The sequence below is a fragment of the Ascaphus truei genome, chromosome 2 (genome assembly GCF_040206685.1).
Source record: "Ascaphus truei isolate aAscTru1 chromosome 2, aAscTru1.hap1, whole genome shotgun sequence".
Classification (NCBI taxonomy): Eukaryota; Metazoa; Chordata; class Amphibia; order Anura; family Ascaphidae; genus Ascaphus; species Ascaphus truei.
This window is the reverse complement of record NC_134484.1, coordinates 254,037,504-254,063,649: the sequence shown is the minus strand read 5'-3', so window position 1 is coordinate 254,063,649 and position 26,146 is coordinate 254,037,504. Positions and strand designations below refer to the sequence as shown.

The window sequence follows — 26,146 nt, the reverse complement described above, 5'->3', positions numbered from 1 at the left end:
GGGGCAAATATTGACCATAGCTTCGCTCTCAAACATAACATTCCTGTCATTCATAAAGCCGTGCCTGTCGGATTGGAAGCCATAGACGGACGCCTACTTCAACCGGCGTTGATCTCTCTGGAAACTGGCAGATTTACCCTTCTTACTACAGATGGCCATCAGGAGGCCATTTTCTTGGATGTCATCTAGACTCTATCTGTAAAGGTAATTCTAGGACTGCCATGGTTACAGCCACATAATCCACAATTTGATTGGACTGATAAAGAACCCAACCAATGGAGTCCCCGTTGCATCAAAACTTGCTTGAAGTCTACTCAACAGATTTGCAGCCTAATTTCTCCCAAAGAGGATAAAAGTGTTCTTCCCGAAGTCTATGCTTAATTCAAGGATGTGTTTGATAAGGTATGATCCGAAGTTCTTCCTCCTCATCGCCCTTTTGACTGCCCTATTGATCTCTTGCCAGGGTCTGTCTTACCCAGAGGTAAATTTTATCCCCTGTCTCTATCTGAAACCAAAGCCACGTCGGAGTATATTCAAGAGAATTTTAAGAAAGGTTTTATCCACAATTCCTCAACCCCAGCTGGAGCAGGGTTTTTCTTTGTTAAGGAAAAGGATGGTTCTCTTCGCCCTTGCATAGACAATTAAACAAGGTTAAACAAGATCACCTTAAAGAACCGCTACCCGCTTCCCCTTATCTCCGAGCTTTTTGATTGCCTCCAAGGAGCTACCATTTTCTCAAAATTAGATTTGCGTGGTGCTTATAATCTTGTACGGATAAGACAGGGCGACGAGTGGAAGACGGCCTTAAATACCAGAGACGGCCATTACAAGTATTTAGGATGAAGGGGGGAGGGGAATGAAACAGATAATGAACTAAATGGAATAGATGAGGATACAAGGTGGTATGGAGGTAGAATGGGGGCAAGTGCAAGTTTGACAAGCAGTGAGATACCCATAGTAAATAGAGATAATACTAGAAAACTTCTAAAGACTAAACCAAGTGGGAGCAGAAAGGAAGGAGCAGATAAGATAATAGTACAGGCTGAAAAAAAACTTAAATGTATGCTTGCTAATGCAAGAAGCCTGACAGATAAAATGGGGGAGCTTGAATTAATAGCTACAATGGAGCAGTATGATATCATAGGCATTACTGAAACATGGTGGGATGAAACTCATGACTGGACAGTTAATTTAAAGGGGTATTCTCTTTTTCGGAAGGATCGAACAAATACAAGGGGAGGTGGAGTATGTCTATATGTTAAACCAGATCTAAAACCTATTATAAGGGATGATGTCTATGAAGGGAATGATAAAAATGTAGAGACCTTGTGGATAGAAATTAGCAGTGAAGGTAAAAGTATAAAGAAAATGTTTGTGGGAATATGCTATAAACCACCAAATATCTGTGAGATTGAGGAAGCTAAAATACATTTGCAAATGGAGAAGGCATCAAAACTGGGTCATGTTTGCATAATGGGGGATTTTAATTATCCAGACATAGACTGGGGCAATGAGATTCGCGTTACAACAAAAGGAAACAGGTTTTTGGGGGTGCTTAAAGATAATTATATGACCCAAATTATTGAGGAACCAACCAGGAGAGGGGCAGTTCTGGATTTGGTCATATCAAACAATGTAGAAGTAATAACAAATATTCAAGTCCTGGAACATTTGGTAACAGTGATCATAACATGGTCTCATTTGAAATAAATGATCAAAAAACAGATTACTTGGGTTCAACAAAGACTTTAAACTTTAGAAAGGCAGACTTTAATAAACTGAGGTCTAATCTAGTAGTAATACAATGGGATGATGTTTTTGCAGGGAAAAATGTAGAAGATAAATGGGCAGTCTTTAAAACATTATTAGAAAAGCACACTTATCAGTGTATACCCTTGGGTAATAAGTATAAAAGAAATAAGTCAAAACCAATGTGGCTAAATAAACAGGTAGGGGAGGAAATGGACAAGAAGAGGAAGCGTTTAGATTCTTTAAGTCAGAAGGGACAGAGACATTGTATCAGAATTATAAGGAATGTAACAAAAATTGCAAAAGGGCAATTAAATTAGCAAAAATGGATAATGAAAAAAGGATTGCAATAGAAAGTAAGGTCAACCCTAAAAAGTTCTTTAAGTACCTTAATAACAAAAAAATGAGAAAAGAAAATATAGGACCCTTTCAGTTTGAGATGGGTAGGAAGATTATTGGAGATAAGGAGAAAGCAGAGGTATTAAACAAATTCTTTGCCTCTGTGTTTACCAGGGAAGAATCAAGTTCAATAGTAGCGCCACAGGAGGAAGCCACAACCTCCATATTAATGACCAATTGGTTAACTGAGGAAGAAGTTCATAAGCGACTTGAAAAAATGAAAGTGAATAAGGCGCCTGGCCCCGATGGCATACATCCAAGAGTTCTCAAGGAGTTAAGCTCAGTAATAGCAAAACCATTATATTTAATATTCAAGGACTCCATTTCCACAGGCTCAGTACCACAAGATTGTCGTAAAGCAGATGTGGTGCCTATATTTAAAAAGGGAGCTAGATCACACCCGGGGAATTACAGACCTGTAAGCCTGACTTCAATAGTAGGGCAACTACTTGAAGCTTTAATACGGGATAATATTCAGGAATACCTAATGGAAAACAAAATTATTAGTAATAGTCAGCATGGATTTATGAAGGATAGATCTTGCCAAACTAAACTTATTTGTTTCTTTGAGGAGGTAAGTAGGAATTTAGACCAGGGTAATGCAGTTGATGTGGTCTACTTAGATTTTGCAAAGGCTTTTGATATGGTTTCACACAAGAGGTTGGTGTACAAAATAAAGAAAATTGGACTCAGTAATAATATATGCACCTGGATTGAAAACTGGTTAAAGGACAGACAACAGAGGGTTGTCATAAATGGAACTTTTTCAGGTTGGGCTAAAGTCGTGAGTGGAGTACCTCAAGGATCGGTACTGGGACCCCTGCTTTTTAACTTGTTTATTAATGACCTTGAGGTTGGGATCGAGAGCAAAGTCTCCATCTTTGCTGATGATACTAAATTGTGTAAGGTAATAGAATCAGAGCAGGATGTAATTTCTCTTCAGAAGGACTTGGAGAGACTGGAAACGTGGGCAGGTAAATGGCAAATGCGGTTTAATACAGATAAATGTAAGGTTATGCATTTGGGATGCAAGAATAAAAAGGCGACTTACAAATTAAATGGAGATATATTGGGGGAATCCTTGATGGAGAAGGATTTAGGAGTGCTTGTAGACAGCAGGCTTAGCAATAGTGCCCAATGTCATGCAGTAGCTGCAAAGGCAAACAAAATCTTATCTTGCATCAAACGGGCAATGGATGGAAGGGAAGTAAACATAATTATGCCCCTTTACAAAACATTAGTAAGACCACACCTTGAATATGGAGTACAATTTTGGGCACCAATCCTAAGAAAAGACATTATGGAACTAGAGAGAGTGCAGAGAAGAGCCACCAAATTAATAAAGGGGATGGACATTCTAACTTATGAGGAGAGGCTAAATTAGATTTATTTACATTAAAAAAGAGGCGTCTAAGAGGGGATATGATAACTATATACAAATATATTCAGGGACAATACAAGGAGCTTTCAAAAGAACTATTCATCCCACGGGCAGTACAAAGGACTCTGGGCCATCCCTTAAGGTTGGAGGAAAGGAAATTTCACCAGCAACAAAGGAAAGGGTTCTTTACAGTAAGGGCAGTTAAAATGTGGAATTCATTACCCATGGGGACTGTGATGGCAGATACAATAGATTTGTTCAAAAAAAGGTTGGACATCTTTTTAGATGGGAAAGGTATACAGGGATATACCAAATAAGTATACAAGGGAAGGATGTTGATCCAGGGATTAATCCGATTGCCAATTCTTGGAGTCAGGAAGGAATTAATTTTTCCCCTTAATGGGTTTTTTTGTTTGCCTTCCTCTGGATCAATAAGTAAGTATAGATATAGAATAAAGTATCTGTTGTCTAAATTTAGCATAGGTTGAACTTGATGGACGTACCTCTTTTTTCAACCTCATCTACTATGTAACTATGTAGTCATGCCCTTTGGGCTGTGTAATGCCCTGGCCGTTTTTCAAGAATTTGTTAACAATATTTTTCGGGACCTGCTGAACTTTTTTGGTATTGTCTATCTTGATGATATTCTAATCTTTTCTAAATCTCTCTCTGAACATATCAAACACACTAAAATGGTCTTGTCTCGTCTTCGTGAAAATCACCTTTATGCCAAATTGGAGAAATGCCAGTTTCATCAGACTTCTACCACATTCCTAGGATTCATTATTTCGGACTCTGGTTTTGCCATGGACACTGTCAAACTGAAGGCAGTTTTGGACTGGCCACAACCTAAATCTCTCAAAGCAATCCAGCGTTTTTTAGTATTCGCAAACTACTATCGCAGATTCATTTGAAATTTCTCCACAGTAGCCCCAATCACTGCCCTAACCAAGAAAGGGGCAGACGCTGCTTCTTGGCCAAACGCTGTGCACCAGGCGTTTGATCTTCTCAAAAAGACGTTCCCTCTTCGTCTCTGCCCCCATCTTTGTCCATCCTGACCCCAAACTTCCTTTCACTCTGGAAGTGGATGTTTCCGATGTCGGGCCGGCGCCATATTATCTCAGAGACAGACATCCCAGGCCAAACTACATCCGTGTGCTTTTTTTACCAAACAAATTTCGTCACCTCCTGGAAGGTATGGAACAACCTATCACCATTCTTACAGACCACAAAAACTTGCTGTACATTGAAAGCTACTGGACACCTAACAAGCTCCTATTGAACCCCCCAAAATAACCACAACATATATATAAGCATATGAGTGTCACAGAGGAGTGCTACTGAGCATGGCAATATATATTTAAAACCAGAGACAGAACATAAAACACAGACAAAACTCAGTTTTAGCACATCAAGCGAAACTCATACACGGTACAGTGCCTAAATATATATGTATAAATATCTATTAAGTAAAATGGTCTTTTAGTTTGACATTTTTGGCCAAAATTGTTGTAAGCCCCTGAGCCAACTTCACGGCAGACCACAATTCAGGGGTCCCTAACGCTAATATAAATTCTTAATAACCTGTGTAATAACAGGAAGAATGATTTATAGTAAATCTGTCAATATTAGTTGCAAAGTTCTAAGTCTGATTTAAGCCTTTATTAACCTGTACATTACCAGGAAAAGCACTCTGTATTAGAGTTATCACAACCATCCTGCAAGCAAACAAGTTCCCCTGTGTGGAAGATGCTATGGAGTGAGCCCTTAACCATTTAAATGTGGGAGGGGGTGAGCTTAAATTAAGTAGGAGGTTGCCAACCTCCAATCAGCCAGGACTAGCTGAAACACAATTGTGAAATATACTGGACACCTAACAAGCTCCTATTGAACCCCCAAAATAACCACAACATATATAAGCATATGAGTGTCACAGAGGAGTGCTACTGAGCATGGCAATATATATATTTAAAACCAGAGACAGAACATAAAACACAGACAAAACTCAGTTTTAGCACATCAAGTGAAACTCATACACGGTACAGTGCCTAAATATATATGTATACATATATATTTAGGCACTGTACCGTGTATGAGTTTTGTCTGTGTTTTATGTTCTGTCTCTGGTTTTAAATATATATTGCCATGCTCAGTAGCACTCCTCTGTGACACTCATATGCTTATATATATGTTGTGGTTATTTTGGGGGTTCAATAGGAGCTTTTTAGGTGTCCAGTATATTTCACAATTGTGTTTCAGCTAGTCCTGGCTGATTGGAGGTTGGCAACCTCCTACTTAATTTAAGCTCACCCCCTCCCACATTTAAATGGTTAAGGGCTCACTCCATAGCATCTTCCACACAGGGGAACTTGTTTGCTTGCAGTATGGTTGTGACAACTCTAATACAGAGTGCTTTTCCTGGTAATGTACAGGTTAATAAAGGCTTCAATCAGACTTAGAACTTTGCAACTAATATTGACAGATTTACTATAAATCATTCTTCCTGTTATTACTCAGGTTATTAAGAATTTATATTAGCGTTAGGGACCCCTGAATTGTGGTCTGCCGTGAAGTTGGCTCAGGGGCTTACAACAATTTTGGCCAAAAATGTCAAACTAAAAGACCATTTTACTTAATAGATATTTATACATATATATTTAGGCACTGTACCGTGTATGAGTTTCACTTGATGTGCTAAAACTGAGTTTTGTCTGTGTTTTATGTTCTGTCTCTGGTTTTAAATGTACATTGAAAGCGCCTGTCATCTTGGAGCCCGTCTGGCCCGTTGGTCACTTTTTTTTCTTGTTTAAATTATATTATTTCTTTTATTCCGGGGTCAAAAAATCTTAAAGCGGATGCCTTACCCCGCCAGTTCATAGCTGAAGACAAAACTGAGTCTCAGTCCGAGACTATCCTTCCATCTAAATTCATCTTATCCACTAATTCTTTCGAAGTCCTGGATGACATATTGGCTAACCAATCACATGTTCCGGAAGGTCTAGAGGTTCCGGATGGATGTCTATATGCGGCACCACGTTTTCGCAAGAAAATTTTGGAATGGAGCCATTCTTCTAAATCTGCAGGCCATCCTGGCACCTGAAGGACTACCGATCTCATCAAACGTACCTTGTGGTGGCCCACCATGCAGAAGGACACTGAACTATTTGTCAAGTCTTGTTTCACGTGTGCTCGTAACAAGAACACTTGCAAAAGACCACCTGGACTCTTACGTTCTCTACCCATACCGGATCGCCCTATGAGTCACTTGTCCATGGACTGTATTGTTGAATCACCTCCCTGCAAAGGGATGACTACTATCCTTGTTGTTGTCGATCGTTTCTCGAAACAATCTCATTTCATCCATTTAAAAGGTCTTCCCAACTCGGTCACTTCTTCACCAAAGAAATCTGGATTTGGTCCAGATGAAAGATCTTAGATACCTCATCACCAAATACATGCTTCCAACCTCATTAAGCGGTTTCACGCTAAGTACCCTTTTAAACCATATTGGAGTTGTCCAGAGGCCGCTCCTCAAAGGGGGGGTACTGTAAGGAATCAGGGAGCGCGTCCCCCGCAGTGCACTCCCTCCTTACCTATTGTCTCACGCATCCCCGCCTTCACTACGCTCCCGCAGGAGGTTTTCTGATGTCGCAGAGTCTGGCTCTGCCCCCGCTTGCGACACGCATCAAAGTCACGTGGCCACCACTCCCAAGCTGCGCGTCAACGCTGGTTATCATGCCCACCTGTCTCCTGCGTCTGTCTCCCTATCAGTGCCTCCGCAGAAGCCGTTCCTTTGCTCTGCCCCCTCGCTCATTGGTCTTGCTTCCTCATATATGCTCAGCTGTGCCACTTGCACATTGGCTGAGCATAGTTCCAGTTAGCGTTGTTCTACCACTTCTTGGTTCCTTGTCCTGCCTTGCGTTGTCTCAGTTTCCTTGTTTCAGATTGATCTCCGTTGTACTGTACCGACCCGGCTTTACCTTGGACTCCGCACTTCTGGCCCCCTAACCCGGCTTACCTCTGACCTTCTGCATCTCTCCAATCCCGACCATGACTAACGGACCTCTAGGCTCTAACCCCTGACCACGGCTAAACAGACACTGACCATTCTACCTCAGACCTCGGCAAGTTCTTGACCATTCTACCCTCTCCAATCCTGACCCGGCTGCCTGACCTTCCGCACTCCAGATGTGCCCCCGTGGCTGTGGGTGGCCACAGTACTTATTCCCACCTCAGTACCGGGGTCCTGCCTTATTTGTGGTGAGCACAGCGTTACACATGAGCTTTCAGAAAGTAATAGTTTCTAGGTTAAATAGTAAGTGTGGCAGGTCTAGTGGAAATGAAAAAAGACAAACAGTGTGCATAGCTGTGCCATATAGATTGTGCAAAACTCAGATTGTAAGCGAGCTCTTTTCTAATGTTCCCTTTATGTTTGAAGTGCTTACTCCCATTGCGTCTCATATTATTTTGTTACGTCTATTACTGCTGTGAAGAGCTAAGTACATGGATGGCACCATACAAATAAAGATATACAGTACAGTACATACAAAAGAATGACCTCTTGCGTAGACCTAATGCATGAATTTACATAATGAATATGCTACAATATAAGAGACACTTCCAATGTCTAAACCATTTCCCAATAAACAGAATATATTATTAGAAAGCATGAAGACAACTGCTGGCTCCAACCATCTAACTACTGCCCTGAAACCTCTCCAAGCACCAGTAAAACAAACCTGGTTACTGTAACTAAAAGAAAAGAAGAATCGATAATTCCCAGGAGTTGTTCCACTCTATGCTATGATGCATGGAAGATTGCAGGAACAAGGACATTTTTAGTGAGCACCATGTTTGAGGTACTGTAGAAAGGACTCTAATACAGAGATACACTGTATGTTCATCAAGCAAAGCATGTGTAATGTATCATTTATTACCTGGGTATCTGTTGAAGCCATGAGCAGAAGGGATTGAAGGCTGGTTGATATTGCTGTGTGGAGCATTACTGCCTGTAGTATTAGGTAATGCCTACAAAATAAGTGAACATCAATGCCTTGCATCAGTTCATACCCACGTACCCTTTGAAACAGAACATGCTGCATCGTAAAGGTATAAAGATTAAACACTTCCACACATATAAAGCTAGTTCTGGTTGGAGGACAGAGACAAATTGCATTGTTTGCTCTCTAGCAATTACAAGGACTGGCTAAGGCTCCACGCTCACTGCCGTTCGCACACGCCCCTATTATAGAAAGGCTGACTAACCTCAGCCAAGTATAAGTGCCGCGCACGCGGCCACTATATAACAGCCCTAATGCTGCACCCACACAATTATCTATTCAACTCTCTAACCAACAATAAGGAAACATCTAGAGTAGGGAAAGAATCTCCTGCTTGTTATTATCGTTTTAACACAAACAAAAAAGACAGTGCGCAGCGCTCACTCAATATAATAATAATTGACAATGTATAATTAATTTATCACGAAAGGGTGCAACCTATGTACTCAGGTTAACAGATTAACATTTAAATGAAAGGAAGTACATTTTATTGTGCACTCCGAAATAATTATTTTTATATTTTACAGTGAATACAATATAGTGAAAAAACTGTGAATAAGTGATAAGAATAAAATTATTAAAAATTACAATTAACACACAGTGATGATATAAAGATAGCAAGCAGGTTTGTGTTATTGACATTAGGTTGATTGGTTATGGTTCATGATATTCAGGGAATTTTTCTTTCCTATGATTGTAATGATGAAGTATGTGTCCACTTATACTCCATTATATGAGCAGCAACTATTTGAACTCCTCTCCTTGTTTTCCATGGCATGATTGTTTACGGCGAATGATTTAATACGGCAGCCATACAACATACTGTAGATGCAAAGAGAAGGGGGGAAAAAACCTCCCCTTGGCACGCTGCCAGGATTATTCGTATTCTATACGAGCTTGCAAAGCGAGGCCCACCTCTTCCTTCATGGAGCAAGTTGGGTAACTACTGCTCCATGCCTCTCTTGCTTCCCCCCTTGCTCCGATTCCCCCATGCTCTGATTTCCCCCCCCTGCTCCGATTCCCCCCTGCTCCGATTCCCCCCCTGCTCCGATTCCCCCCGTTCCGATTTCCCCCCTGCTCCTATCCCCCCCGTTCCGATTTCCCCGTATGTATGTGAGTATCTGAGTGTGTGTCTGAGCGAGAGTGTGTGTAAGTGTGTGTGTGTCTGAGTGAGTGTGTGTGTGTCTGAGTGAGTGTGTGTGTGTCTGAGTGTGTGTGTGTGTCTGAGTGTGTGTGTGTGTGTGTGTGAGAGAGAGTGTCTGAGAGAGAGAGTCTGAGAGAGAAAAAGAGAGAGTGTCTGAGAGAGAGATAGTGTGTCTGAGAGAGAGTATGTGTGAGAGAGTCAAAGAGAGAGAGTCTGAGAGAGAGAGAGAGTGTGTGAGAGAGTGTGCGAGAGAGTCTCATGGAGAGAGAGTGTCTGAGAGAGTCTCAGAGAGAGAGTGTCTGAGAGAGAGAGTGTGAGAGAGTCTCATGGAGAGAGTGTCTGAGAGAGAGAGTGTCTGAGAGAGAGTGTCAGAGAGAGAGAGAGAGTCAGATAGAGAGAGTCAGATAGAGAGAGTCAGATAGAGAGAGAGTCACAGAGAGAGAGTCAGAGATAGAGTCAAAGAGAGAGAGAGAGAGAGAGTCAGGGAGAGAGAGAGAGAGAGAGTCAGAGAGAGAGTCAGAGAGAGAATCAGAGAGAGAGTCAGAGAGAGAGAGAGTCAGAGAGAGAGAGAGAGAGAATCAGAGAGAGAGTCAGAGAGAGAGAGAGAGTCAGAGACAGAGAGAGGGCGTCAGAGAGAGAGAGGCAGTCAGAGAGCGGGGGAGAGAGTCAGAGAGAAACAGGGAGAGAGTCAGAGAGAGAGAGGGAGAGTGTCTGAGAGGGAGTGTGTGTGTGTGTCTGTGAATGAATACAGACACCAACCCACAGTCAGTCATAGTCACCCACCCACTCGTCAGTCACCCACCCACCCACAAGCCAGTCACCCACCCCGTGACCAACCCATCCCCCACACCCACTCTCTCTCTGTCTCTCTTTCACCCACACTCTCTCTGTCTTATCTTAACTGCCCTATACCTACACCGAAATAACCTATACTGCTTTCTTCCAAATCTGACTCTCAAGCTTCACACAGGAGATATCAGAATCCCCCCTAACCCAGAAGACAGGTAGGGAACACCCCAGTCCTATACTGAATCACCCCCAGGTCTTTTGTCACATAGGATGTAGCATTGGGTATCTTTGTCTTTTGTTGAAAATATTAAAATAAACAGGGGGGCCCATGATTTCTGTTGGCGGCCCTGTCGGTATTAGCACAACATTAAGTTAAACTTTCTCTGTTGCATGTCATTTTTGTCAAAATATCTTCTTAATAAACATTGTGCGCCATATTTACCAAAAAGTGCTACTATAGAAGACCCTTATGGAGTCTGTAAGACATCTTATCGCTTATTCATCTGAATGAGTTGTAAGGAGCAATATTTACTAAGTCGTCCTGTAAGGTGTCTTATGGAGTAGCACCGCTCAGTAAATACGGCCCTAATGTATTTCCGTGTTATACTCTAGTAGAAAACGTGGTTAAAACGCCAGAGTCATTATTTCTCATGATGTGGTTAGCTTGGGGGGAAGGGGGGAAAGGAAGAAGCGGCATGTAAGACTTTATCTAAAGGTACCACATAAAATGACTTACCTTTTTTTCTGCGCTATTTTTCTTGTAGCGTACTAAAGCATTAGAAAAACTCTCAGTGACTTTCAAGATAAATGAAACATCTGTGTCATTTATTATCTTGAAGCTATCCTGGGGGAAACAAAGAAAAATAAATGGTTTTTAATTATAATTAACATACAAGCTTAGTTTTGCTGATACCAGTCTTGTATACACAGTACACATATGCACATCAATCGATATTTTTTTTTTCCAATAAATTGATTTTTTATTCTCTTGACCCTGCTCTCTGTTTCGCTATGCGCTGCACTACAAACATTTGGATATCCCTTGACTTCATACCGGCTGCACGCTCAAGGAGACATTATTGGGGTGGATACAGTGAGTACTTTTATGGTTTCTGTCTTGAGCACTATCCCAATGAGGAGGGGAAGGGTATAGTTTATATACCACACAGCACCTTCAGGGAAATATTTGTTCTTCACCAAAGAGAATCTCATCAGATCTACCACTGACTTATCTCTGACATCATTATACCGGGGATTTATATGCCCCATATGTATATGTCTCCAGATCATCACACAATGATTACCATCATATTTTGAACCTAGAACTTGAGCACCTGGACCACTGACACACATACCCTATTGTTTACACAGGACACCTATGCACATCTATCAAAAAACACACACTAGGAAATGTGGCTGGCATTTTTTGCGGGTGTGTGAAACACCAGGATAAAATTGATGGCTGTATGATCATTGCTTTCTACTTCTCTATACTGTAATTTTACGCAGTCAAATTATTACTATTATTTTATAACTATGTCTTCAGTTGTATAAAAAATGCTAGTGCACAACAATATTTTGGGGAGTAGCAACCTTTGCTCTAAATGCAGCTCCCAACAAACCCCTAGTGATAGCAATGAATTTATATACCCGGTTATATTTATACAGTTTTGCTGTAGGTCAGACAGCACTATGAACAAATACTAATCAATGTAATTAATGTACTGTATTTAGTGTGGTGCAGGAAGGTATGTGCAATCTCCCCTAATTCTCACAAAATGTGTAATTGTAACATGTGTATATCCTACAGCACTCAATAACGAACACAAGTCAAACATTAGTCAAAAATGGGTGCAATATTATTCAGTCATGTAGACCTCGATATTCACGTTACTATAAATATTATATGTTTGGGAAGCATCCCATACTGTACATGTCTCTCGACTTGAAAACATTTCAGAGGACAAATATCATTTATATATTGTGTTGGGTTGTGTTGTCCATATGAATAAGATTGCTCCCATTTTTTGACTGGTGTTCATTATTCATTATTGGACGATACATGCACAATGTTACATCTGTAATAGCTATGTTTGACTTTCGGGCCTATATTTTTAACAAGATGGTACATATGTTAATATAGGATTTAAAGCAGCAATCCCCCGGGAAGCCTATTAGTATCTTGCCCCCTGATCATGTGATGCTTTTTTTTACCACTTTTCTTTTGTGTGTCAAAAACCATGATTTCCTTAATGTCTAGTTTTTATTTGAGGTCACCATGGTAACCTTTAACCCTTTCCATGCCCCAGGAAGTGGTCACTACGACATGGGGACTGGCACTCCAGGGACCCCATGATGTATTGACTACGTCATGCTCATAGGGCTTGTTTTTTCCGGGTTAGATCCCATCCTGCGTTCCCATGGAGTGCAAGACGTGATCTAACCAGTGAGAAAATGGAAGAGGATCCCTCCCCTTCTATCACATCCACAATGGCAGCAGCGATCATATCACATCCACAATGGCAGCAGCGATCACGTGACCGCACTGTGACAGATGGGCCAAGGCACACGGCCACCACGACACCTCCGGCACTCAAAGTGTTTAACTGCTCTGGGTCTGGGGGGCGCTCCATTTAACCTCCTGGGCACTTAATATTTCAAATGCATATGTGCTGAACGGAGATGGGTTATTTCACGTTTCTACAAGCCCTGGATATGTTGTTTTGCACTTTCAGATGTCAAGGCCTGAAATGTAAAACACTTAAAAAAACAAATAACAAAATATATCACTAATTTTCAATCCATCCAGGTTGTAAACCTAAGAAAGTATTTCATGATTGTATCGAACTGTTCTGTTTAAGGATTACAGCAATGCAAAACAAGCACTGGGTCCTAAATCAGGGATAGCGCGGAGCATTTTGATCACGTTCCCAATAGTTTCAGTCTCCATCTCAGATCTTTAGTATCCCAGAGTTGCTCCCTCTCTAACCCCAAATGCCATAAAAATAAGTTTATGAAGAGTTACCAAGAATTCAAAGAGCTCACTGTTGCACATGAATTCATCCGGATCACATTCACTACATTCCTAGCGGGAGACACAAAAACAAGTGGATTAGAACATTACTCTTTTTGTCCGCACTTTCCAAAGATGTAAGAATTAGCTCAGTTCCACAACAATGCAAAAGAGTGAACACGTTTTGGCCATCTAAGCTCATTTAAACCAGGGCAAATAACACTACATATGCAGCCACCAGTATTAGTACACTTGTTCCTGGGAAATTCTGCGAGATTCTGGGGCAGTCTCACCGTAAATGCCTCAACATTGAATGGGTTTGCAGGGACCCGTGCTGCGTTAATCCGATGGGCCATTAAGAATCTCACAGAAATGTTGCAGCAATGTTGAGTCATTTACTGTGAGACTGCCCCAGAATTTAAAAGGCAAGAGTTTTAATACTCGTGGCTGCATCTGTAGGGTACCTAAAATAGTAATGGACGTTATTTTCCAGGAGTTTAACACATAGCCACAAAGCTAATTATCTGAAAATCTCATTAGCATAAGCTTCACATCAGGTTAAATCAGCAATGCCTTGCATTAGCTTCACATAACCTGACATGAGGCATGTGCTCATCGGCCCTTAGTAACTATGCAATGTTAGGGGGGAGGGGGAACGCCTCTTCTGCATATCATTCACAATAATGGGCAGAACAATTTAACCATACACATCAGTTGTGTAGCATTAGATAATACTTACTGCATTAAAAACAAAGTCCCTCTCTTTATGCCTTTTTAATGAGTTTTAATGCCATAGCAACCATTTAGAAAAAACACAGCACTGCTTATTTTGATATGGGCAGCCATATTGTGCGCCCTGGGAGGTAGGATCTATGACGATCGATCACGGGGGAAAACAGATCGAACAGCAGGTTAGGCATTTACTGTATTTGCCTGATTATAGGGCGACACTGAATATAAGGCAACCACCTAGTTTCAGTAACAGCTGGAAAGAAAAATGTTTACACACACAGACACACACACACACACACACACAGGAACGGCTTGATGGTGGTGCTATCGTTGCCACTGCACTGAACCCCGCGGTTACAGAGGCCTCGCACTCTTCCCCACAACAATTAAACAGTTTATTGCAGGAGAGCACAGGGCCTCTGTAACTCTCTTACCATCTCCTGCGCGATCTCTTGCTGTCAGTATCCCTCCTCATGGCGCCACGACTTCAGCGTCCCATTGCTATGGCAACGTGACGCCATTTGACGTGGTAGTGCCATGAGAAGGAACAGTGACAGTAAGAGATCGCGCAGGAGAAGGTAAGAGAGTTACAGAGGCCCCACACCACTGCCCTGAACAGAGCCCCACAATTCTCCTAGCCTGACACACACACACACACACACAGTCTCTCTCTCTTGTTTTGAGCTTCCTGCCACAAGTAACATGGCTGCTACAGGTCCCAAGGTGGAGTTTCCCATTTTACCCTCCTACCACACACACGACTGCTGATTGGGTAGCAAAATAAACAGGGCCCGGTTATAAGGCAAGTATGTACTTTTCAACTTAACTTTATTGAAAAAAACTTTCCCTTATAAAATCGGGCAAACCGGTACATTTACTTAAAACTAAGCAACTGCTGCATCTATTAAAACAAAAAGAATAAGATAAAATCACACAAACTGCATTCCCACCTTATTAAGATGCGTCTGTGCCGGATTGAAGGAAAGAGTTTATAATATATTGCGAAATCAGCACTGGACGCTTGGGTGGAAAATCCCCCCCCACTGCCGGAACATCTCCCCGGGCCCCCCCGCTCCACTGGATGTAGTGCGGGGTGAGATTTGTCTCTGTCTGTGTGTGTCTCTGTGTGTCTCTGTGTGTGTCTCCCCCCGCTGCCGGAACATGTACCCGGCCCCGCTACCCCCCTGCTAACGGAACATCTCCCCGCGCTGCTGTGGCATGTCCCCTCGGTGCTGGCACATCTCCCGCCCCCCCCCCCCCCCCCGTTGGTACATCTCCCCTCACAAGCAGTACATTTTCCTGCCCCTCCCCCCATTGGTACATCTCCCCCCGCTGCCGGCACATGTCCCCCTCCCCCTTGCTGGTACATCTCCCCCGCTAGCTGGCACATCCCCCCCCGCTGGCACATCTCCCCCGCACATCTCACATCACACCCGATCCAGGCAAGGACACGCCCCCCCCCACCCCCTGCTCCAACAGATTTGCTGTACAGCCAAGGGAAACTTAGAATGTCTATAATTTGGGAGGTGAGTCACATTGGAAGCTCACAATAGTTGGTTTAACTACAAATCCGCAGCAGATTGTACAGTGAAAGTTTTGTTGTGCTACGTGGTGCCGTTTCTGAGATTTCGATGCTTCGGACATACAAACAAACAGACGGTATCTAACTTAGAATTATAGTATAGATAGTTTATTGATAACATAACTAAAAACCCAATGATCCTTTTGAATTTGCAGTATATAGAAGCAATGCTTATTGTATATACAGTGTCTTACCATGCTGAGCACTTCTAGGTCACGGTCATTATCCTGTTGTACATAAAAAGAAAAAAAGGAATATCCCCATAAAGAAGGTTAGTTTCATGTTGTTTTGATATTTAGAAAAAGCTGTAATAATTCAAGTGGCAATCCAAGCTGCCGTTTCCCCCACCCCCATATTTTAAGAATATAATTGAAGCAGGGGATTTCCGGAGCTGAACTCCATTCATTTTATTTCCGGGTACCCCCTGCTTGGGAGATACAGACCTCTGTAGGGGGTGCCAGTAGGTGCTCCGCTTGGCTGTCAGGGGTCACATAATGTGGGCCAATAGGAAGCAGTGACATCATCAGGTGCGGCTTCCTATGGGCCCGCGTGAAGTGGGAGCTTTAAACTTTGCAGAGTTACCGGCACCCCCATTGGAAATAAGAATCTCGGGAAGGAGGGGGTTCTCAGAGCTAAAATTAATGGGGTTCAGCTCCGGAGAAACCTGCTTCAAACCTATATTTAAAAAAATGTTTTATTTAAATTGCACGAATTGCTCCTTTAAGATATGTGAATGGGGACAAATGACTTACACAGTCCGTTTGACCTGGGTACGTAGAAAATGAGAGCAGATAAAATTCACTTTACCCACCTAGTCTGCCCATTGTCCTTTCTGTTGTCAGGACCTCACACTGTATTATAACCTTGGCTGAGAGGCCATTCCATAATTACTCTGCCCTCATCAGAACCAGGAAGCAATATACACTGGAGGGCGCCACTTTCCAGTTATAATATAATATACACACACACACACACACATTTCAATGAGATAATCTGAAGTTTCTGACAAACAGTATATTCCCAGATTTAAAAAGCAGAAACCGGTCAGAATGTAATGCTTATTTTCTCGTGCATGACTATCCGTATATATATGTGCCCATTAGGTTATTGCACCCGCTGGGATATTCTGTGATTCTGCATTATCACCGCCATTGAATTCTATGGACAATTTGTGATATTCTGCTTTACAGGCAATATTCTGTTTTATGAGCAGGTACAATAACCGTGGCTACACCTGTACATTTGCTGCTTTGTTAAAGTCGTGACCCTTTAATCACTTCTAATTCTGTAACAAAGCGCCAAGTCTTACCGGTTCATATGTCCCTTAATATAAAACTAGTTCTTAAAACCAGTGTAATTGTGTTTGTAGCAAATAAACAAGTTTCCTTTCTTTTAGTAAAAAAAAAAAAAAAAAGATGAATTACACATTTAGAGTATCTGGTTATACAAATCTGCCATTAACAAGAAGCTATTAAACAATGCACTACTTACTTGTCCTCCAGTACTGGACTGAACAGGAGCCCAACTGCACATGTACATGGGATAGAAGCAGAAATGTAGACACATTAATTGAGCTGAAACCAGCCATCCCACACCCATTTTCTATTTAGAGGTTTGGAGACAGTAATGAACCATTGCAATGCTTTTCTACACTTATGACACTACCTCAAATGTCTCTGGATTAGGTGGTCCCTCCAAGGCTCATGACAAATTTTGGCATTTCTAAAAATAAATATGTTTACAATCAACAGTCCTGGCGGCTTTAAAAGAAAACCAGTCTGAAGACCATAACACCAACTAAAATGTTGATTTTGTGTGGTGTTCACCCCCTACCATCCCTTATCCCTTTGAGTGCCATAAGACCACCAGCCACTAGTCTCCCTGATCTCAACAACGTGATCGTTTGGTGTAGCAATTACGTGGTCGCGGGCAGGTTTCAATCATGTGAACGGAAGTGGAGGATACTCAATTTCCGTTCCAATCACGTTAATCGCGACATCCCACTGGAAAAAGAGTATTTAGTGCACGATGTACGTAACCACATAGTGCCACTAGATTAATGGCATTCATGCCGTTAAACGAACATCCCAGGGCACTCAAAGGGTTGGGTTGGAGTGGGAACTGCAGATTTTCTCAAAAAGTTTCTCTCACCATAGCTCTGATCTATGGTGTGAAATAAAAACTCTTTTTGAGAAGACTCACAGTGCGCACTCCTTCAACCCATTTCCTGTATGTACACAAGTACTGTAGCAGGACTCCTTTGGAGATCTGTTGCACCACTAGAAGATTTGCAAGTATAACTTAGTTGGAGTGATATAAAGCAGGGGTGCACAAATGGGGGCGCGGCAGTTACAGAGGTCCCACTCTCTCCCCCAAGGCATTTAAATTACAGTGGCCTCGCGCGGTTCCATGTCATTTACATTCCCTTGGCTTCCAGCGACGCGTTGTCATGGTGCCGTGGGTCATGTAATGTCGCATGACCCCGCTGCGTCATTTGCTGCCGGAGCCAAGGAAAGGGGGGTGCGAGAGCAGAGGGGGACAGCATGCAGGGGGGCGCCAGGGTAAAAGTTTGGACACCCCTGATCTAAAGTAAGATTTTGTTTTGATGATGTGTGCACTCAAAAGGTTAACATAAAAGCTTTTCATATTTTTAAATATTATATAAATGGTTTCTATATAAAACAATGGCAACATTTAAAGGTGCATAGTTTCTTAGGACCACGTTTAAATCTGGATGATTGACAAAATGAAGGCACCACAGGGAAAGCAATAGAATGCTAATACATGACACGAGCCACGTACGTTTTTAATTATGCAACCTCTCCTAGAACTAAAATTAACTATAGATATGTGGGTGATGTACTGTATGTGTTTTGTTTTGAAACAGAAACCTGTAGGTAGTTTTAAATCCAAAAGTAAAGTTAGATTGTACAGAAAACTTAGCAAAATAAAATTTTCACATCCTTCCGTTCCCCGCATTTGGTCTTCTTCTTTTAAACATTAAATCAAAATATATATTTTACACAAACAATGTAAAACAAAATCTAGATTTTAAAAGAATAAAAGCCCTAAAAAACAGAATCCCACCCCGTATTTACCTAGTGTGCGTTTCACTCAGTTTTGCTTCATGAGCCGCCTTTAATTCTATAAAGAAAACACAAAGCCTTACATTTACATACAGATACATTTCCACACTATTCCCAAGCAGCAAATCCTAATGTTTCATTTAGATGTTGGTGGAAATGTGCATTGTCAGGATGTGCCTGAACGACTCTGCTTGATGTACATCCTAAGGACTTTACACAGCTGCCACTAGCAGTCTGTGCATTACCACATGCAGTCACAAATGAACACTGCACACAACTGCAGCAGGTACACACTTTGTTCGAAACAGGCGGTACCTTGGTCCATCATATTTATAGAAGTCAAAATAAAATGAATATAGTTGGGCTATGGGAAACCAATGAGCGGTTATTAAAATGTGATAATTCCCCATTTAGCATTGCTGCATGGAAATGTCCATTGATTTGAATGGGGTTTTCCATGCAGTAAATCTTAATCTGCACTTTAATGAATAACCCAACATGTTAACCAAAAGTTGAAGTACTAAGAGTTAGGGATTGCGATTTGTTATTGACAAACACAACAACTACATTTTCATTTACACATCTACAGCCCCACTTTCTTTTTTCTTTAAAGGCCCGAAGTTACAGGACAGAAACATTGGTAATATGGAAAGCCACAAGCCGTTCCCTTTACAAAATGTGCAGTGCAAAAAACATGGAATAGTACTTTTTAACGTCACTCAGGAAATGGTTCATCTTCAAACCCATTCCAGGGAAAAGAGAGAAACACTTTGTACCACATATGGTATACAAAATAAGCCATAATTTAACTATTTGTATTGGTAATTCAGTATAAAAATAAACTTCAAATATTATCAAAAAGAAAGAACAGAAAAATGACTATGTTTTAGGTAGAAACATAACTATGTTTAAGGTAGAAACATGCCCCTTCCTCAGGAAGCGGATTATGCATCAAATATCTCCTTTTATACACAGCACACAAGGTGACACGCATGAACAGATATAGAATGGTATATAATACAATTTAGCTGGAAAGGCCCTATGTCTATGTGCCATGCAGAATGCAGCGCCTGCTCTACTCTTCACAAAGATTGGTTGAGTAGGAGTCACCTCGAAAGGTTATATCCCATTGTGGGACTAACGGTTTGCCATCGATGTCAACAAAGTTCTCCAAGTCCATATTCTGACTCTTGTCATCCGGTCGGTACTTGATAGGAGGACGGGGTGCAAGTCCTGGGTGTTACAAGAATCACAAAACACATTACTTTGTTCAGTGCCTTTCAGCTTGGAAGACATAGGAGGAGATATAGGACTAAAACACTCATATACCAACATGGTAAAGGAGGGCAGCATACTTTACAGAAAGAGAAGTGCTAGAATAAGAGGTCATGTGCTGAAGCTTAAGGGTGGGATGTTCAGGGGACATGTGAGGAAGAACTTCTTTACGGAGATGGTGGTGGATGAGTGGAATAGTCTCCAAACAGGTGGTAGAGACTAATACAGTAAGGAATGCAAGATGTTTGTGATAGACACAAGGTTATCTGAAATATGAAATAAAGTCGAGGATCAGATTGGGTCTGAGGTTTTACAGCACATACTACTTGGCTCATCTACTCCGCCCATTTTCCTATCTACAGGCAAATCCTATGTTCCCAACTAAACAACATAAGAAGAGGGGACAGAATTACATACATGCAGTACAACGTACCATCAGCAAAGGATCTTGGATGAGAAGTTCCCCTTATCACCTAAACACAAATGCAAAAGAAGTCATAAAGATTGATACATAGAAAGTACAGGCACAGGTTTAACTGGACTGGGCTAAACTAAATATCTTAAAACAGCAGTTCCCAAAACAAAATATCAAAGTCTCTTCATGGTACAATCCTTCAATAAATAATCTGGAAAAAAACCCACAATAAAACAAAGAAATATTTAAAACTTTATTCATTTATAAATGTTGCCTTAAAACTTGTTTTATTTTATTTGTATTATTTTCTATGAAAGAAATAAGGGCTTTGTTATTCTATTGCCACACATCTAAAATGTGCAAGCAGATCTCTCTGCAGCGCTACAATATACTGTAGTCAGCACACATCTGTAGCTTTAACATATGTACAGTATTTAAAGACTATGTTAACAAATAAAAGAAGCAGGTACAGCTGTAGCGGCCTTTAATATAAAATGTACCCGGGTAAATTTTCGTGATCCCGCATGGGGGACCCGAGATGTTCAGTGGCAGACTAACGAGACGCATCGGAGTAACACCGCAGGGTCTCTGCTGTGTGAATGCTACTGTAGTCTGCTTTTCTGTAATAGACGTGCAGTTAGAGGCTGAATGAGTCACTCTAACAGTGCGCCTCTCACAGGCGATCGCGGGGGTTTTATTAAAATTTTACATTACACTAATGTAGCAGGGGGTCTCCAGAGCTGAACCGCATTGATTTCAGGTCCGGGGACCCCCTACTTCCCGAGTTACAGGCCCCGTTATAGGGTGCCGGTATCCCCATGTTAAAATCCTGTGGGTCACGTGACCGTGGGATCTAAACAAAGCAGAGGGATACCGGCACCCCATAACGGAGCCCGTATCTCTGGAAGTAGTGGGTCCCCGAGGCTGAAATCAAATTTGTTCAGCTCAGAAGACCCCCTGCTCACACACATAATAAATAAAAATAAAAATGTTTAGTGTTTATTCATAGCGAGCTGAACAAAGTTGATTTCAGCCTTGGGGACCCCCTACTTCCCGAGTTACAGGCCCCGTTATGGGGTGCCGATATCCCCGCCATGTTAAAATCCACGTGGGATGTACTGTAAACAAAGCAGAGGGACACCGGCACCCCATTCCAGGGCCTGTATCTCGGGAAGTAGGGGGTCCCCGAGGCTGAAATCAACTTTGTTCAGCTCGGAGACCCCCTGCTCACGCACATTATGAATAAAAATAAAACGTAAGCAGCTTCATTACCTTAGCAGCTACCCGCTAAGGTAATGATTTTTTTTTATTTGGAGGGGGGGTTGTTTGATACAAGTGTGCGGGAGCAGGGGGTCTGCTGAGCTGAACAAAGTTGTTTTCAGCCTCAGGAACCCACTACTTCCCGAGATACGGGCCCTGTTATGGGGTGCCGGTATCCCTCTGCTTTGTTTAGATCCCACGATCACGTGACCCACAGGATTTTAACATGGGGATACCGGCACCCCATAACAGGTCCTGTATCTCGGGAAGTAGGGGGTCCCCGGACCTGAAATCAAGACCCCCTGCTACATTAGTGTAATGTTCGAATTTTAATAAAACCCCCGCGATCGCCTGTGAGAGGCGCGCAGTTAGAGTGACTGATTCAGCCTCTAACTGCACGTCTATTACAGGCAGGCAGACTACGGTAGCATTCACACAGCAGGGACCCTGCGGTGTTACTCCGATGCGTTTAGTTAGTCTGCCAGAAAACATTAGTGAGGATCACGGGGTATATATCGCGATATCATTTTGTGATGTTTTACAAAAACGGCCGATGCAGCTGTAATTAAAACTACTACATAAACATTCCAATAATTTTTGTAATGATTGCCAGAAAACATAACATTAACATTTTTCACACACTTCTCATTCATATTATTTGAGAGGAATTTGCTGTTCGGTTTATTTATGGTTACTAAGGTATTTTAGTTTAACCGTTCATCCTTATATGGAAATAATATTATCGTAGTAATAGGGTGCATGAGGATAATTGGGAAGCACACAAAAAATATCCAAGAAGGATAAAAAGATTCCTCTTATTGCACTCTCTATTAAATCATTCTAGCAAAACAATGTGCATATTTTTGCCATTAAGGCTCTTAAATCGGTACAGACTATTAAAACCAAAAAAAATAAAAAAGTTTTATTACATCCAAATCTTAAATCAGTGACTCTGTGAATAAATTTACATTGAAAAAAGGCTTTAAAAGGTCCTCTCACAAGGGGTTGAGTGTTACAAGACTCTTATTTTGATTTCAGACTATGAAAACACATTAATATGTGTGTCTGTTTATTTAGGGTCACTCTGACAGCTCAGTGTAATGTCAAGTAATATACATATATAATACGGCTCTATATACTGTAGAAGTTGTATGGTAACGTATAGGTGTGTACTTCTAGCTAATAGGTTAAGATCACATGATGGGAAGGTACATATATCTTACTATATATTTCTGAAAGCATTGTATGTATGTATGTTTCCCTGGTGTGTTCCCTGTCCCTAGCGGCAATCTCATTGGTCCCTTGGCCCGCCCGCCCCCGCACACCTCTCATTGGCCTCACACACTCACACCACTGCTTCAGGCCCCCTTGCAGCTCACCTTCCCCCCTCCCGGTGGCCGTCACTCTCCCCCGTCACCCGGACCGCAGCTCACCTTCCCCCCCCCCCGGACAGGCCCCGCACCTTCCCCCCTCCCGGTGGCCGTCACTGTCCCCCGTCACACGGACAGGCCCTGCACCTTCCCTGCTGCACGTTTCCCGGCGGCTCGCGCTCACAGGTGCAGAGAGGGGGCGCGTGCGCAGCGCTCCCCGGAAGGGAGGAGGGAGAGCAGAGAAGGGCCAGGTGCGCGACAATCGGAGGAGCTCGGGAGAGAGGAGCGGTGCTGTGAGTCCTGGCAGAGGTGAGGGGGCTTTGTGTGTGCGTGGGGAGAGGGGGGGACAGTGTGTGTGGGACACCGTGTGTGTGGGGGGGGAGGGACAGTGTGTGTGGGGGGTGGGGGGGACAGTGTGTGTGTGGGGGAGGGGGGACAGTGTGTGTGTGGCGGAGGGGGGGGAGTGTGTGTGTGGGGAAGGGGGGGACAGTGTGTGTGTGGGGGAGGGGGGGGACAGTGTGTGTGTGTTTGTGAGGGGGGGGACAGTGTGTGGGGGAGGGGACAGTGTGTGTGTGAGGGGGGGGGCAGTGTGTGGGGGAGGGGGGACAGTATGTGTGTGTGAGGGGGGGAACAGTGTGTATGTGTGGGGGGGGACAGTGTGTGGGGGGGACAGTGTGGGGGAGGAGAGGGGGGGACAGTGTGTGTGGGACACCGTGGGTGTGGGGGGGGGAGGGACAGTGTGTGTGGGGGGGAGGGACAGTGTGTGTGTGGGGGAGGGGGGGACAGTGTGTGTGTGGGGGGGACAGTGTGTGTGTGGGGGGGGACAGTGTGTGTGGGGGAGGGGGGGCAGTGTGTGTGTGGGGGAGGAGGGGACAGTGTGTGTGTGTATGGGGGATGGGGGGACAGTGTGTGTGTGGGGGGGACAGTGTGTGTGTGGGGGGGACAGTGTGTGTGTGGGGGAGGGGGGGCAGTGTGTGTGTGGGGGAGGGGGGACAGTGTGTGTGGGGGGGGTGGGGGGACAGTGTGACTCCCGGGCAACGCCGGGTCTCTCAGCTAGTATATATATATAGTTATTCTGGTCCTTAGGTTATCTATATATAAGTGTGGCTAAATGAAGTATCCAGGTGGCTAATCGCCTATAATACACGTAATTCTTATAGATACATCAAGAACCATTTAGCACAATGCTAGATATGTACATAATATACCTATTAAAAGGTGTAACCATTTGTGATCTGATATTATCCTATTGTCTCAGTGAGACCAACACACGCTGAAGATGAGTATGGTTACATTGTTATACAATATATGTTATAAGTGTCTGGTCAAAACATGATAGTGGTAAACCCCGCTTGTATATATTTGTGGGGCAATATAACTCAGAACACTTGTGGTCTCAGCGGACCTAGAGTGCACCAAACAAACCCGGTTGATAACACTTCAAGGTCACGGCGGACCTATAAAAATATATTGTAGCCCAAGTCAGATTAGAATCAAAAGGTCACAGTGGACCGCTTATAGCATGTTATTCCGGGCTTGCTATATATAAGGCATAAAATGCAGTTTCCCAAAATGTAGGGAATACGGTGTCTTGACACCAGAATACTGGCTGTGTTTCCGGAACTGAGATGTCGCCCCCCTGTGACGTCGGACTCGACGTATGACGCGTTTCGCGTGTTAGACACGCTTCTTCAGATAGAAGGAGTCTAACCTACTGAACTAATTGCCTGGCTTATATACCCTCTATAGCTGGGGGTATATCGCCCTATTCACCAATCAGGACTGGTTTTAGGGAGATAATGAGCTGTAAATTCATTTAATTCCTCTGAAAATTCATAGTTTATATTTGTCATGTTTTATACATATGATAATACACTAGTATGTAGTGAGAACTGTTTTAATCTGTTTCTCTTTTATTTACAGATCGCTATGTCCCTATATGGAAAAATGCTTTCACACACAGGGAACTAAACGGAGGAGTAGAATTGGAGAATATTGTACACATACAGTAGGAACATACTGGGATAATAATCAGAGTCGGAGTTGACACTGGCGACACACTTTATTCGAGCTCGGCTAGTCCCACGAATTCGGGTATACCCGGGTGTATTGAGGTTTGTGACTGTTTTCTGCCCGAGTGCATTGAGGTATTTTCCAGGCAGGGATTGAAGCATTTTATTCCCGCTGGCTGCAATACTGCACAGTATATATATATATACTGCATTACAATTCATGAATTTATGCCATCTGGTAGACACGCGAAGCATTGCAGCCTATTAAATCCTAATCATTATCATTTAACAGATCAGCCGCCCGTCAGCCAGGCATGAACCCAGGCTGGGAAGGCAAACGCAACGGGGCTTGTTAGAGGTGAGGAGCGGCGCATTCCAGGTATCTGCCAGGTACATACTGGGTATTTGCTCGAATAAAGTGTGTCGGTGCAGTGATATACATATATGAATTGGATAACATATGTTAACGTGTGCTGTGAGTGTAGGAGTGATTCTATCTACTTTGATTCGCCCCTAATGGTCAATGCGAACCAGACTCAATTAATATATTTTTTTAATACTATCTAAAATTGTGACCTACATGTGTTTTGTGATTGTTATACAGTAATAATGGTAATATAATAAATAAAATAATTTTTTTTTATAAATAAATAAATTTCTCTTTCATTGATTAATTTAATTTCAAAATTAAATCATATTATAGTGATAAGTGGAGGAAAATCAACGTATTTCCAAAATGATATTTATTCGCTTTGTATATAGAAAAATAAATAATAATTAGTATTTATAAATATGCTCAAAAAATAAAACCTTCATTTAAACCGTCTGGACTATGTGTTTGTAATTGGAATATGCATCGACATTCTCTGTGTAGGAAAC

General features: G+C 42.5%; 1 protein-coding gene across 1 annotated transcript in view; it reads right to left on the bottom strand.

Annotated features, from left to right (window-relative positions):
• The window catches only part of LOC142487226 (uncharacterized), a 155,481-nt gene that overhangs the window by 6,019 nt on the left and 123,316 nt on the right, over positions 1 to 26,146 (bottom strand). Inside the window, exons 7-14 of the mRNA XM_075586117.1 lie at positions 20,644 to 20,683; positions 20,046 to 20,168; positions 18,948 to 18,993; positions 17,341 to 17,374; positions 16,044 to 16,076; positions 13,548 to 13,607; positions 11,259 to 11,366; positions 8,467 to 8,557 (exon numbers count right to left, since the gene is read on the bottom strand). Of these exons, the coding sequence (XP_075442232.1) occupies positions 8,467 to 8,557; positions 11,259 to 11,366; positions 13,548 to 13,607; positions 16,044 to 16,076; positions 17,341 to 17,374; positions 18,948 to 18,993; positions 20,046 to 20,168; positions 20,644 to 20,683 (535 nt within the window). The remainder of the gene's footprint in view (positions 1 to 8,466; positions 8,558 to 11,258; positions 11,367 to 13,547; positions 13,608 to 16,043; positions 16,077 to 17,340; positions 17,375 to 18,947; positions 18,994 to 20,045; positions 20,169 to 20,643; positions 20,684 to 26,146) is intronic.